Source organism: Pangasianodon hypophthalmus, chromosome 11, assembly GCF_027358585.1.
Source record: "Pangasianodon hypophthalmus isolate fPanHyp1 chromosome 11, fPanHyp1.pri, whole genome shotgun sequence".
Taxonomy (NCBI): domain Eukaryota; kingdom Metazoa; phylum Chordata; class Actinopteri; order Siluriformes; family Pangasiidae; genus Pangasianodon; species Pangasianodon hypophthalmus.
Genome location: NC_069720.1, coordinates 17,531,249 through 17,544,798, shown reverse-complemented (window position 1 = coordinate 17,544,798; position 13,550 = coordinate 17,531,249). Strand labels below are relative to the sequence as shown.

At 40.2% G+C, this 13,550-nt stretch overlaps 1 protein-coding gene across 2 annotated transcripts in view; it reads right to left on the bottom strand.

Moving 5' to 3' along the window:
* The window catches only part of wwtr1 (WW domain containing transcription regulator 1), a 43,281-nt gene that overhangs the window by 12,834 nt on the left and 16,897 nt on the right, over positions 1 to 13,550 (bottom strand). Inside the window, exons 2-3 of one of the 2 annotated variants that reach the window (XM_026919303.3) lie at positions 5,862 to 6,004; positions 3,181 to 3,294 (exon numbers count right to left, since the gene is read on the bottom strand). In XM_026919303.3, coding sequence (XP_026775104.1) covers positions 3,181 to 3,294; positions 5,862 to 6,004 — 257 coding nt within the window. The remainder of the gene's footprint in view (positions 1 to 3,180; positions 3,295 to 5,861; positions 6,005 to 13,550) is intronic. The other variant, XM_026919313.2, reaches the window with a different exon arrangement.

Here is a 13,550-nt window from a genome sequence, read left to right as displayed (position 1 = left end):
AAAGCTAGAAGTCTAGCTCATGAGACTACGACATTTCCCCACCAGCCAATGCTAGCTCACACAGGCCGCAGGACCCAGGCCGCAGGACGCAGGCAACAGGTGTGAAGGGCCCATTGCAGGCTAACACTACCACACACAACTTCCTGCTTCACCAAGCAATCATTCCTTCCTGAGAAGTCCTTCAATGCTAGCTAGTACTAACTATCCCACTAACCACAGTGATAGAAAGCATATGTCGGGGAGAGAAGAGCGAAAGCCTGCCAGCTCTTGTCTTCTCCTTGCTTAGTCACGAAAGCAGGGTGGGGTGTGTGAAGAAGAGCAGAGAGACAGGAGAGAAATAGGAGAAAGAGAAGAACGATGGGAGGAGGGGGATGGCAGAACGCTGGGGTCAGCAAAAGAGCAACAGCAAAAGCGTGGAGGAAAGAGCGACTGACAAAATGAGCATATGTGTATGAGACACAGAGGAGGAGGAGGAGGAGGAGGAGGAGGGTTGGGGTGAGACAGTGAGGCCTGAGTAGTCATTTAGCACTGCCAACAAAGGCCTTCTTGTTTCATTTATTTCCCAGAAACGGCGTCAGCTGTCCAATAGGGTCACCAAAAAAACAAGTGAATGGAAAAATGCTTCCAGTCCCAAAAATCTGTAACACATTAAAACCTCACAGTGAAGCCCTGAGTGAGTACAATCACCATAAATGACTGGTTATAAACCAGATGACTTTGTATTTTCCCGTTTCATTAACTTGAAGTCACACAGTTGTAGGTTTTGCACTGAAATTCTATCACAAAATCTTATGTCTAATGAAACACAGAGTGCTGGAAATATACAGGGCGAGTGCACGCACTCCGCCATGAGATAATGTGCCTTCGAGATTAAGTAGCCTGAAGCGAGTGGCCGAGAGTTGAGAGGGAGTATGGGCGAGTTTAAGTGTATGTGCTCAGATTCACTGGAGGGTGGGGGGTGGGGGGGCGTTCAGGGCTTCAGCAAATAATGATGTTCGCACGCACAGCACCCCTGCCTCCTTCCCTTTTCCTTCACTCCCTCCGTCTTCCCCTCCCAGACGAAACTTTGACAAAGGTCTTGCTTTCAGTTTAACCATTTTCACTCCACCACTAACTCTACTAAGAATAATGCCCAGGTAAAAATTAGCACACATTTTCATCAAGGGTACATTGTGAAACCTCGCATGATGCTGGTTAACACACAACACTGCAAAGCAAAATAATGGCTGAGGCACTTTACATTGTCCTTTACGCACAGGGCCTCTGTAGCTAGTGTAAATGAGGGAAGTTTCTGGCACTCTCCCAGAGGTCTTGATCTACATGTACATGTACATGTACAAGTACACGATGTAGTGTGAAATGCTTTTGCTCAGTCTTCCAGGTTGGACGAGACTATATGACCTGCATTACGTACCCAGCGAGACGCAGTGAGTTAGATTAGCAAGCAGTCGCACAACACACCGGATCTCCATATTATTTGTTTATTGCTACACCAACCACACAAGCTAGAGTGCACAGCTACTAAAGACTTCATATACAAGGGTAATAAATGTTCCCACCCATTGTCTGGAATTAATCGAGGCTCAACACATTCAAACTCCATAGAAATGCCATCCATTTTATCTTGCTCTGTCCAAAAGAGGCTGCAGGTGGGGGGATATGCATTACTGTATACATTTTATAAACAATATTTCTTAAAGTGGCAGTACCTAGTTTGACTGTGACAAGTATTGCAATGACATAATGGCATTACAGTTCACCATGACAAGAAAATATGAAACAGTTACACCATTAACATAAACAAAACAGTGTGTATTGGCACCTAAGTGAAAATTACTTCATGAGCTATCAAAGTTAGCTAAGAAACGAGTTCATTTTATGCTAATGTGATTAAATAAAGCCCTAGCAAGATAGCTAAGTATTAGCTAAAAAAATAGCTAACATTAAAACCACTAGCCAAACTCGCTTGCTCACTCATTACCATTACAGCAGTTCAGATTAGTTGTGCTTGTCTTATAGACAGAGATATAATTAGCAGGTAGCAATGGGCGGTAACTAAATTGGGTGCAAATATTAAACACTTTTATTTTCACCAGGGTGCTTAAAATAAAAAGCTAGAAAAATGATCTCACAAAAGAGGTCATAGGTGCTGCAAGTTTTGCAGCAAGTTAATCTAGGTGAACTTTAGCTCCACAAATACAAAAAAACCTAGAAGTGTAAGTAATTCAAAAAAACACGGAGTGTGTTTTTTCCTCTGAAATAATAAAATGAAGGAACTGCTAACTGCTAAGTAAGCGACACTGGACTTTTTATATGCTACTTTAAAAAAAAAACTAGGTAGTTACCTAACATTACTACTATGTTCCCTCGAAAAACAATTCATAACCGCCCATAATCACCAGGTTTTTCCTTAACCACAGTGCAGACAATAGTCAGCCAACTAATAATGTTGTTTAAAACTTAAAGAGAAGACAGTAGTTGGGAAGACAATAGTGCAAGTTGGTGCAACGGAATGCTTGCCCCAGTCTCTCCCCAGCCATTCACTGCAGGAGAGCCAAAATCTTTCACTGAAAGAGACCACCACGCCTAAACCACTCTCCCACACCCACACACACTCATCCACGTGAACAGACACATGAAACAAGGCATTCGTCTGTAATTAATACATTTCACATACATGCATACCCACGCACACACACACACACACACACACACATACACACATGCACACTCACACACAAACAGCATGCAAATTAACAGGCAAAAGTAAGCAATTTTGTAATCATGGTTGGCTGTAATCATACTTGATCGTTAACATGATTCACTCTACAACACACCCAGTAACAGCTGTGATTTGGCTATGCAGTGGATCAAAATGAATAATGATCTCGTGAAGCTATGGGCTGCTGCAAATCTTCTCCCATCTCCCATTTCTACTCCAAGCCCGGATCTAAGCATGCTTGAGCAAGTTCATTAGCACAAACCTCCGTGTATGATCCTTTCTCACTAGGAGGTGTAAAAGGTAAGGAGGGAAGGATTTTGGAGGGGTGGCGAAGGAGAAGTGAGGTGGGGTTGGAGGGGTGTAAAGGCTTGTAGGAATGGGCAAAAATCAATGAGCAGGCTGGTCTGTTCCAAAAAAGCTCTAGAAGGGAGGGAACATGGGGAGGGTACGGTACTTACTGAGGCGAGAGTCCACCCGGGGGTCGAGCCACGATGTGCTCTGGGTTTTGTGGTCAATGAAGTAAATTTCTCCCTGAGGGGTGACTGCCTGCTCCCAGCCTTCCGGCAGCTGTCCTGTTTAAGCAGCAACAGCACAACAACAGCTCCAGATCAACCAGGTGTGATTTTAGCACTTCTTGCTTGAGGTTTGGTGCCTATTCATGTCAGGGCTTAAGTTAACCAAATGAAGAACAGGAGTGAAATTCATCAACAGAAAACATACGCTTTATCTGAAGTGAGATGCAACTTTGCGCAATCCTGTAAACACAGCTAAATCAAGCAAGGTCACTATTCGGTTTGCCATTGTGTAAATCCATAGCCTAGCAGTGTTTGGAGTCTGGGGGGAAAAGGTAACGTGTCAGGCCCTGCACTGAGGAGAGGAGAACAAAGCAATGGAAAAAAATCCATCAAAACAACAAAGGGAGCAAGAAATCCCTTCTTGACAAGTGTGGGATGTCAGCCAGCAAGCTAGCATTGTTCTACTGGAAAAATGGAGGAGGGAGTTGGGGGATGGACTGTACTGAGAGAAAAAGAGAGAGAGTTAAGAGCAAGAAAGCTAGAGAGACAGATGGGAGTGAGTAATATAGGTCACTGGGCCTTGGGCTTTATATGGATAACCCATTGTCCATCGTTCCCTAGGACTAAGATGTCCATCACGGTGTCTGAAGGCATCTGATACAACACCACACATGGTAGTCAGGAGTGTCAAGATGCTGTTGCTGGTTTATCTTGTCTATATAAACACTTCATCCAGCAAGACAACCAAGCTGCAACTGAACTGTTCCTTTCTTTGTCACTGGGATGGTACGTTTAAGGACATGTCTTTTATATCTTGAGTATAAATCCTTGACCTGGGAAAGCGAATGTACTGTTCCTTACCGTAAACTCTTATGGTACATACCTGGACTTTAAGAATCTCTTGTACCTCGAATCAGGGGTTCTCAATCCAGTTCTGGGGACCCACTACCCTGTAGACTTACTTTCCCCAACTGTGGACACACCTGATCAGCTAAATATCAACCTCTTGAGTTGACTCAAATGTGTTGGCAGCAGGGAAAGGCCAACTGTTTCAGGGCAGAATGTGTCTAGAATTATCTGAGAAACAAATCCATCTTAAATGTACCCTGTATTTACTTTCTCAGGTGAAAGGTACAGGCACCAAAAGACATATCCTTGAACATATGTCCTATAAGGACATATCCTTGAACACATATCATCCCAGTGACAAGTTACATTTTTTGAGAGCGTAAATAATCAGGGGTCAGAGGTTTAGCTCTTTGATGGGTATAGGTATGGGTTAGGTTCTTTATATTTCAGCAGTACATTACTGTGAAAACATTGATGTTACAAGCACAAATTTAAAAAGTCCTTTAAATTTGTGGTCCTTCAATCTCCATGATACTGGTATACATCCAAAGTGAACACCTTTCTAAAAGTATTGTCTGAACAAGTCCTGCAGGGTGGTGTACTCATTGTTCTTTCAGGCTAAAGGCTCTCTTCGCAAAAATATGATAAGGCTGAGTAGCAGCTACTTCCTCCTGCCTCAACTGGAACTCATAGTGAAGATTCCTGTAATGATCCATGTAACAGGATGACCACAAATCCATCCAGTCTGAATACCTACACCTGTACCCATCAAATTTAAAGCCAGTAGTATTCCCAAAGTTCAGGTTAAAAAGGCTTGGAGATCGATCCTTCTGTAAACTCTGTAAAACTATATATAACAATAATAAAAAAAAAAACAACTTAAGATCATCTGATAAACATATGAACTGGAAGATGTGTGGCTCTCTCCATCTCCCTCACACTCTTTCTGGAATCCCTTAAAAGGCTGGCAACAATATGAGACACACCTTTTTTCCATTTCATCACAAATCAGGATTTGTGAGGAGAAAAGAGTCAAACAAGGCAAACGCATTTGGAGGTAATTTGCTGTTCTGGCTTCAGGAGGAGGGAAAGAGCTCCAGCCTATGCCACTGGCCAGAGGCTCGCTGTGTCTGTCTCCAGAACAAACGAGACATCTCACGCTACAGAAAGACTCTGAAACAGCCGGTCTCAGCACTATCCCACTGTGGCCAAAGAAACACCATTAAATATGTTTTTTAAAAAACAGTTAGCTAGTAGACCGTGGGACTTTCTCCCTCACCATTATTGGATGTCTCAGACATATTCCATATGCACTGTGTAAAAAGTTACTGATTAAAAAGTCATGTAGTGATTGTGTGTTTCTGTATGTGGAAGTATTATTTTTGTGTCTGTTAAAGGTTAAGAATGACTGCACCTGCTTCTGGGTATGCTTCTTAATCATCACTTCAGTATTCCACTACTACAACCAAGTCTTCAAGTATCACCGATAACTGCTGTGATACCTTGAGCTCAATTGTTACACTAATCATATAAAATCTGTCAAACTGTCAGCATTATTAAACTAAAGTAAGTCATTTTCTTTTCACATCTATACTGAACCTAGAAGTGGTTCAAACCTACAGCTAAGTAGGTTCTGTTCATTTACTGCACTGATGTACAAGAACTTTGTGGTAATATTTAATCTTAAAGAGTAATCTTAAATCTTCAGAAGAGTCTTGGAAGAGAAAGCAAGATTCCTGAAAGAGAGCAGGTGGAATGTGTATGAAGATCCTCACCGAGGTTTGGCTGTGACAGGGCCATGGAGCGCCCCTGTACACCACCATTATTGCTGGTGGCCTGAGCATGGAGACTCATCTGATTCATGCTGGCTGCCATGGTCTTGCGAGGATCTTGCCATGTGGTGATCTTCTCAACGTGACTACAAAGAGAAAAACACACATATGCAAAATAATTACCACACATGGTTGCAGACTTGCTCTACCTGAATCTCTGGAAAAAATGATCTCGTAATTAGCTGCAGAAAAAGTAACTGAGGAAATTTTGGCTTTTTCACAGGAACAGATTTACAAAATTACCATTAGGAAATCCCAGCCCACCAAACAACTCATTCTCTTGTTCTAAATTTACATGTCAAATTTGTACTGATCAGCTACTAAAAAAGTGCAACACCATGTATAAAAAAACAACAGAAAATCACAACCAAATCCCTAAGGACTACCTCTGCAGCACTTTGATGCACTGAACTTGTGTTATACAAAAAGGCTGTTTAATTCTCAAATCTAATTGTTTAGAAGGTGTTGATTATGTTTATATAAAAGCTCTGACAATAGTGCCAGCTGCAAGACAAATCACAGGATTATATTAATGCATTTGTTTTAATAGTTCATTTCTATAGTAAAAGCGAATTCAAAGGTTATGTGTGGCAGATGCTCCACATGATATGATATTGTGATATAGTAAAGTTCTCTAAATTCTGTAATAAGATATTTATTTAACATTTATGTTAAATAAATGTGTCAGTAAATTTTCTGCAGTTTCTAGGTAACGACAAGCTGCGTTTGTTTGTCTTATTTAGCTCAAGAGAGGAAAAAGAAAAAATAAGAAAAAAAAGGAAAAAAAAAAAAAAAAAAAAAACAGTGGCTGGTTAGGGAGTGGCTCAGCATAGCCTAAATTTACTAAATTTACAGTTTCTGATGGGGTCTTGACCTTTTTAGAAGTCCAGATGATATTACTGGATAATAATAGGTATTACTGGATCATTCTCCTTTTGGATTTCTGATCATTTAAACCTTTATTTTCCAGACAAATATAAAAGAAATAAAAAAAAAAAAAACTTCAGGCCTTCTGTGTTTTGGGACAGCTTCAGTATGGAATTATATTTGACACTGAGCATTCTAATCCAAACTTTAACCGAAATCAGACCATTACAGCTGTAACATGAATCTTCTCCACAGCCTATCATTGAACTGTGAAAATATTACAATGTAGGAATACTGGTAGTTCAGACTCCTGCAGTTTATATGCATTAGCTCCATATATAAATAGATGTAGCGAATGTCTAAGTTATTTACCCAGAAACAACACAAAGGGTCACTTGCAGTCATGATTACCTTTGTAGTCATGGTTACACTGTAGAGTATGTGCTGGAATGTGTTTCCTTGAAGGTGAAAACACCGTATACACTACAGTGTGTCCTAGAGGCTCATAGCTGTTTAGTTGTTTTCTACTGTGGAATTTATAAAGTGTTCTTTCCGCTGACCTTCTGACCTTGCTGAATGAACTCCCAGGTTCACAACACACACATCTTTTACAATGCAAACTGCTCCAATACTTCAGACACACATTGCAGCAATTCCAAATTACTCAACAGTTCTCCTGAAACTCTGTCCCAATCTATACCTGCAGGTGCCTACACACTACACATTATAAGCACCTCATGAACGTTAAACATAAAACATGAAGGCACTAATCGTGTGGCGTGAAAGGGTATTAAAGCAGATTAAGTTTCAACTGAATGTTTGTATCCACAGGATTTAGATACCTCAGCTGCACAGGCTTGTTTGTACACAAATCCTGTTGAGTGCATAAATCCGAGGCGAGGCAACGTCGGTGGAGGCAGACTGAGTCACCGCACGCACAAAGGGCCTCAAGCCCAGTGTGACTCACTCAGGCCTATTTACACAGCACTGGTAAGATTAGCCCGTTTCCTGCCACTCTGATGCCTAACCTTGGCAGTGCAGGAAATCTGCTCTCTGGAGCTTTGCAATAACAGCCATCTTTTACTGCTTACACAACATGCAATTTATAGGTATTAGGTACTAATAGATGTAAAACAATACATGACTACTGACTGATTGTACCATGTGGAAAATAATGTGCCACGACATCACAGTATTGAAAAAAAAAAAACAGCATTACTAAAGAAAGTACCTAGCGGGAGTAATTACATGATTTTCAGTGTCATAGCCAAGAATTAATTTCAGAAAGGATCTGGAAATATGCTAAAGAAAATCATTGCATGATTTGTAAAATTAAATTGATAAGTACTCATGAATTTGGGTGGATGCCATTTCATTTAATTATTATCACAGAATAAATTAACGAAGTATTCTGGCTTAGCCAGTGCAGCTGGAAACTTTATTTACTTTCACTCACAGGGAAAGTTTATCCAGGCAAGGGTATCCAGTCATGTCTTCAAATGTGTTGTCAGCTTTCATTTGAAAATCCTTTATTTTGGTGAAACATAATTCAAGCTCTCACAGGACATGTTAGCAACTGTTACAGTCCTCATCTCCTCTCAATTAGTTCCCATTCACTCCACCACTCTTTGTCCCACTATAATTTTCGGTTTATCAGAACACACAGCTGATTTAGAAGCATCATCCATTTCTGTTTTTGAGTTCTTTATGGGAACTGAATTGAAGAATTCATAGAATTCATTTTTACATTTATGTTGCCAACCGGTTAGCTGTTAAAAATGAAGTAAGTAGAATTGTGGCATAACTGTTTTAGAGTAGGGTACATGGTTGAGCAAATCATAAATTCTTTAGCTAGCCCACCGAGCAGTGTGTTGGCCAATCCCATGCTTTGGTTGCCAGGAAACCTAAGTGACTAGATAAAAAGTGGTAGCTGATATAATGTAATAACATATGGCAAGCTAGTTAGCTAGTTAAGTGCATTAATACAGACTAAATGTAACAAATAAGTATATAATCATGGTCTTCTTCTAACAATGGGCCTCATTCACCAATCTTGGAGTAAAGTTTTGTGAAAATGTTTGCGTAAGCCAAATGGAAACCGATTTATAAGCCAGCTTTCAACCTGAATCATACCTAAATCTACCTAAATCATACCTTTGCCTCTTAAGGGCATCATGTGCTTACTCTTCAAGTAATATCAATTCTGCCATTTGCACCACCTCAGCTTACAACTACCTGATCAGACCAGCACATTCTCCAGTTATACGGCAGCATTTCATATAGCCATATGTCTTAAAATGGATTGGGTTGACTTGCGGTATAAAAAATATTAGAATTTGTGTGTATTTGAAATAAATAAGTGATGTGATAAAAATGCAGTAACTCATCACAAAGCAGATCAGTCGAGGTTTACATTAGTTAGTCTTCTTATGTGTAAATTTATGCATACTCAGGAGCAGGAGTTGGATATGAAAGTTTTCCCGAATTTAATTTTTGTGAGCAGCGGTGTTCTGTCCTTGCTTTTCTCATACAAAAAATATTATTTGTGTCTGGCTTAGCATCTTTACTTCCTACGAACATGTTTAACCGCAAGCCATTTAGTAAGAAGGAGAGATATATGACTTTGCTTTGAACTTTATTTTGTTTGGTTTCATCAGTGTCCAAATACTTGTGTGTTCCTGGTTCAGAAAAGACAGTCGTGTCATCCAAGCATGCCAATTAATCTGACTAGAAAGATCATTCTCCCGATCATTCTTGGCCAATGTGTTTAGTGCAGCAGGCAGTGGGATTTGGAACAGCTAGTGCATGCTGTAGTTACAGAATCAACATGTCATACCACTGTGAAGCATATTAAGGTTAAACTTGCATACTAAATCAAAACTTTTGGTTTGCATAAGTCAGGTTCTTTTCTTTTTCTAAAGAAACTATGAATAAAAAAAAAACGAATAGCCTGTACACGTAATCTGCTCATCCCCGGGTGGCCGGGCTAGTGATTTTTATCCACTGCTGGATTGGAAGTCTGTGCACTTTTCAACAAAATAAGCAATCTTATCAATTAACAAGGGTGGCACAGTAGTGCAATGAGTAGCAAAACTGTCCTGGGTTCATGCCTGAGCTCAGGTGACTGTCTGCATAGAGTTTTGCACGTTTTCCTCATGTTTCCCTGGTTTTCCTCCAACTGTCCAAAAACATGCAGGAGGATCAGCTGTGATAATCCGCCCATAGGTGTGAATGTGTGTGTGCAACCTACATAAATTCTTCCACCTTGTGCCCAGTGTTACTGAGATTGGCTCTGGATCCACTGCAACCCTGACCAGCGCTTACTGTAGATGAATGATGAATGACTCAATAAACATTTTCCCTTTCCAAAATGTTGGTCAAACTGCTGCCTCCGGCTAAACAACAGAGGTAGTGACTGTATTTGTGGTTTAAGTGTCCGTAATTAACATTGCATTAACACTGAAGTGGTTAACAACTCAAACCAGGACTTCCAAGAAAAATGTCAACAGTGGCTGATTTGTCGGTTCTCAGGCAGGGTGTTCTCATCCACCAGGGGGAGATTTATGAGAAGCAGGGAATGGTGGGGGATGGGGGAACAGGCTGGGAGGCCTAAGGGCCTGGGTGGAGCAGCTGTCCATCCAGCAGCTGTGGGATTATGACCCCAGGCCTAGAGATCCACACTGTGCAGGTCAACTCTGTCCTGGGTCGGGTCTAAGAACGAATGGGGAAATAGCTAGGGGTCTCATCACAACACCCAAAAGTAGTTCTGAATCAGTGTTTCTCTCTCAGTTTGAGGAGTGTGAATGGTTGGATAAGTGTAAAGTCCTGGTATGCTTATAGGAAAAGGGTTTCCAAAGGCATAGCTGAGGGCTTTTAGCTTCCCATAAAGAGTCTGCTAGCAGCCTGCTCTGATCTAATGTAGAGACAAACCAAGGAAACATTAAGAAGTCTAGATTGAATCTTTTTTTCTAAAAGTGTACAGTAAGAGTAAAAAAGTCAATGCAAGAATACATTATTCGGAAATCCTCATATGAATTTAAATGATCAGAATATCCTGTCCACACACAAAAAAAATTGTTTTCTTCAAAAATTGTTTGCTTCAATTTTCCAAATTTATGCGGGGCCAAATATTGTAACAAAAATGGTAAAACTGATTAAGTACACTACTTTATACAGTACATTAGGCATCTCTGAAACAGACTAGCTGATCTTACTTCATTAGAAAGAAGTTCATGCCCTGAGTGAAGTATGATGGCATCTTGTTTGTGAGACATGCAATCATTATTATTTTTTTATTACTGGAATTAATAGTACTTGGTAATAGAGGTTAATGTATGCCACTCTGCCCAAACCTGCTTTGTTTTGGCCTAAATATCTGCAAGGTTCTCTTCTTGGATGCAAAAATACCATGTCCATTAAGGTGGATGAAAAAAAAAAAAGATTTCTCTCTGCATGGAGTTTGGAAGATGCTGAGGAAGTAAAGCAGAAATGAAGCAGGCAAAATGTTTCCATTAAAGAGCTAACACAGAGATTAGAAGACACCCGGGACAAGGCCTGGCTGAGTTCACGTGGTTGAGTTTGTGCTAGAGTGGTGTTCTGTTTACAGAAGAAATTCACACACACACACACACACACACACACACACGCACACACACACACACACACACACACACACAGGAACAATGGCTGGGTGCTGGATCTGGGGCAACATCGGGGCTGAAAAAACAACAGCCACAACACCTCAGAGCTGGGCTTACTGTTCATGTGCTAGTACTGGAAAATAAAACACAGCCCTAAGAGATCTAAACTTACACACACACACACACACACACACACACACACACTTAAACCCACAGCCTGTGTGTGAATCCAGTGACAAATGACATTCCCCGACCAGCAAAAGTAATCACTTGCACCACACACCTAGACGTAAACATTCAAGTCATGCCTCAGTGAGAGGTGTTTAAAGACACAAGAGTAGGTGCAGTTCATGGTCCTGACTGCAGTGTTTCACTCGCACCTTGTCACTCAACTCCAGAATAAGTTACTTTATCTCTCTCTCTGCTTCAGTTCTACAGGCAGAGATAAACAGACTCCACACCTAATTGACAAGAAGCTACTGAACAACCTGCTGGGTTCAGGATGTCTTGGTTTTTCATGGAAATTATGGTATTTTTTTCTCAGAAGATTTTATGCCATCACATGGTTTGGTTTATTGCTGCAAGAACCCATTTAGTACAAAATTACATGATAGAGATTTAAAAATAAACAAATAAATAAATAAATGTAGGCATTTGCGCAGGGTTATCGAGAGTTAAATGGAAGCTCCCAAGGAAAAGCAAGAGGAAAATGATGGGGAAAATGAGCACAATGGAAAAAATGTATTGTGGTGTATTGTGATAATACTGATACTCCTTGTAATTATGACATTTTTTAAAATAAAGGTAAAACATTTTGAACCAAGGGAATTATCAGTGAAGATACTGACTTACAATAATTTGACCAAAACTCATGAAGCATTTTTGATCAGAAAATGTCCAAACAATCACAGAAAACTCATCGGAATTTCATGAATCCTTCAGCCGAAGGTATTTGTAAATTAAAGGAACCCTGAAACACATTCAGTGTCTATATTGCAATATTTGGGATGTGTTTAATGATTTTGGTGCTAATTTGTTGGCTGATGCTATATTTTCATTATTCATGTGAGAAGTTAACAGTTCTGCCTCGATGACAGCTTAGGGAGACATTGCTAGCACAGTTACAATGATGTTTAGAGGAGAAAAAAAAATTCAGCAGAAGGGACCACAGTCAGGTTTTGCCATTAGCAAAGTCTATGAATGGTTGGATAATTGTACAGTCATGGGTTGTTTTTAGAAAAAAGGGCTTCCAAGGCATAGTTAAGCTTTTCGCTTCCTAAAAAGATACTGCTGTGGGTTACTGATCAGAAGGTCGGGGGGGGGGGGGGGGGGGGGGGGGGGGGTTCAAGCCCCAGAACCACCATGCTGAAACTGTTGGGCCCTTGAGTAAGGCCTTTAACCCTATCTGTTCCAGGGGCGTCGTATCCCGACTGACTCTGCGCTCCGACCCCAGCTTCTTAACAGGCGGGAATATGTGGGGGAAAAAAGAATTTCACTGTGCTGTAATATACATGTGACAAATAAAGGCTTCTTCTTCTTCTGAATGTAGAAATAAACCAAGGAAACATTAATGGTTCTAGGCTGAATCTTTTTTCTGAACTGAGTCCAAAAAACTCAATTCAAGAATACATTATTTGGAAATCCTCATATGAATTTAAATGATCGGAATATCCTGTTCACACAAGGTTTGCTTCATTATTCCAAATTTATGTATGGCCAAATACTTTAACGAAAATAGTAAAGGTGTTATTAACTGATTAAGTACACTCCTTTGTACATTAAGCATCACTAAAATGGACCAGATGATCTTACTTCATTAGAAAGAAGTTTATGACCTGAGTGAAGACATGCAATAATTTTTTTTTGATGACTTGTTTTTTATTATTACAATAGTGATTAATAGGAGAGAAAAAGAAAAAAAAAAAAATCAACAGAAGGGACCACAGTCAGGTTTTGCCGTTAGCTCCTAAAACAGAAGAGCAAGAGCTACTCATCAGAATAAAGAAACTGACTGCAATGAATCAAAGGAGTTTATGATCGATCATTAACAGAGCACAAGACATTTAATGTTTAGCTGAGTAGTTTTAGGGTTAATACACATAATGCAGTGTTCAGCAATATCAGT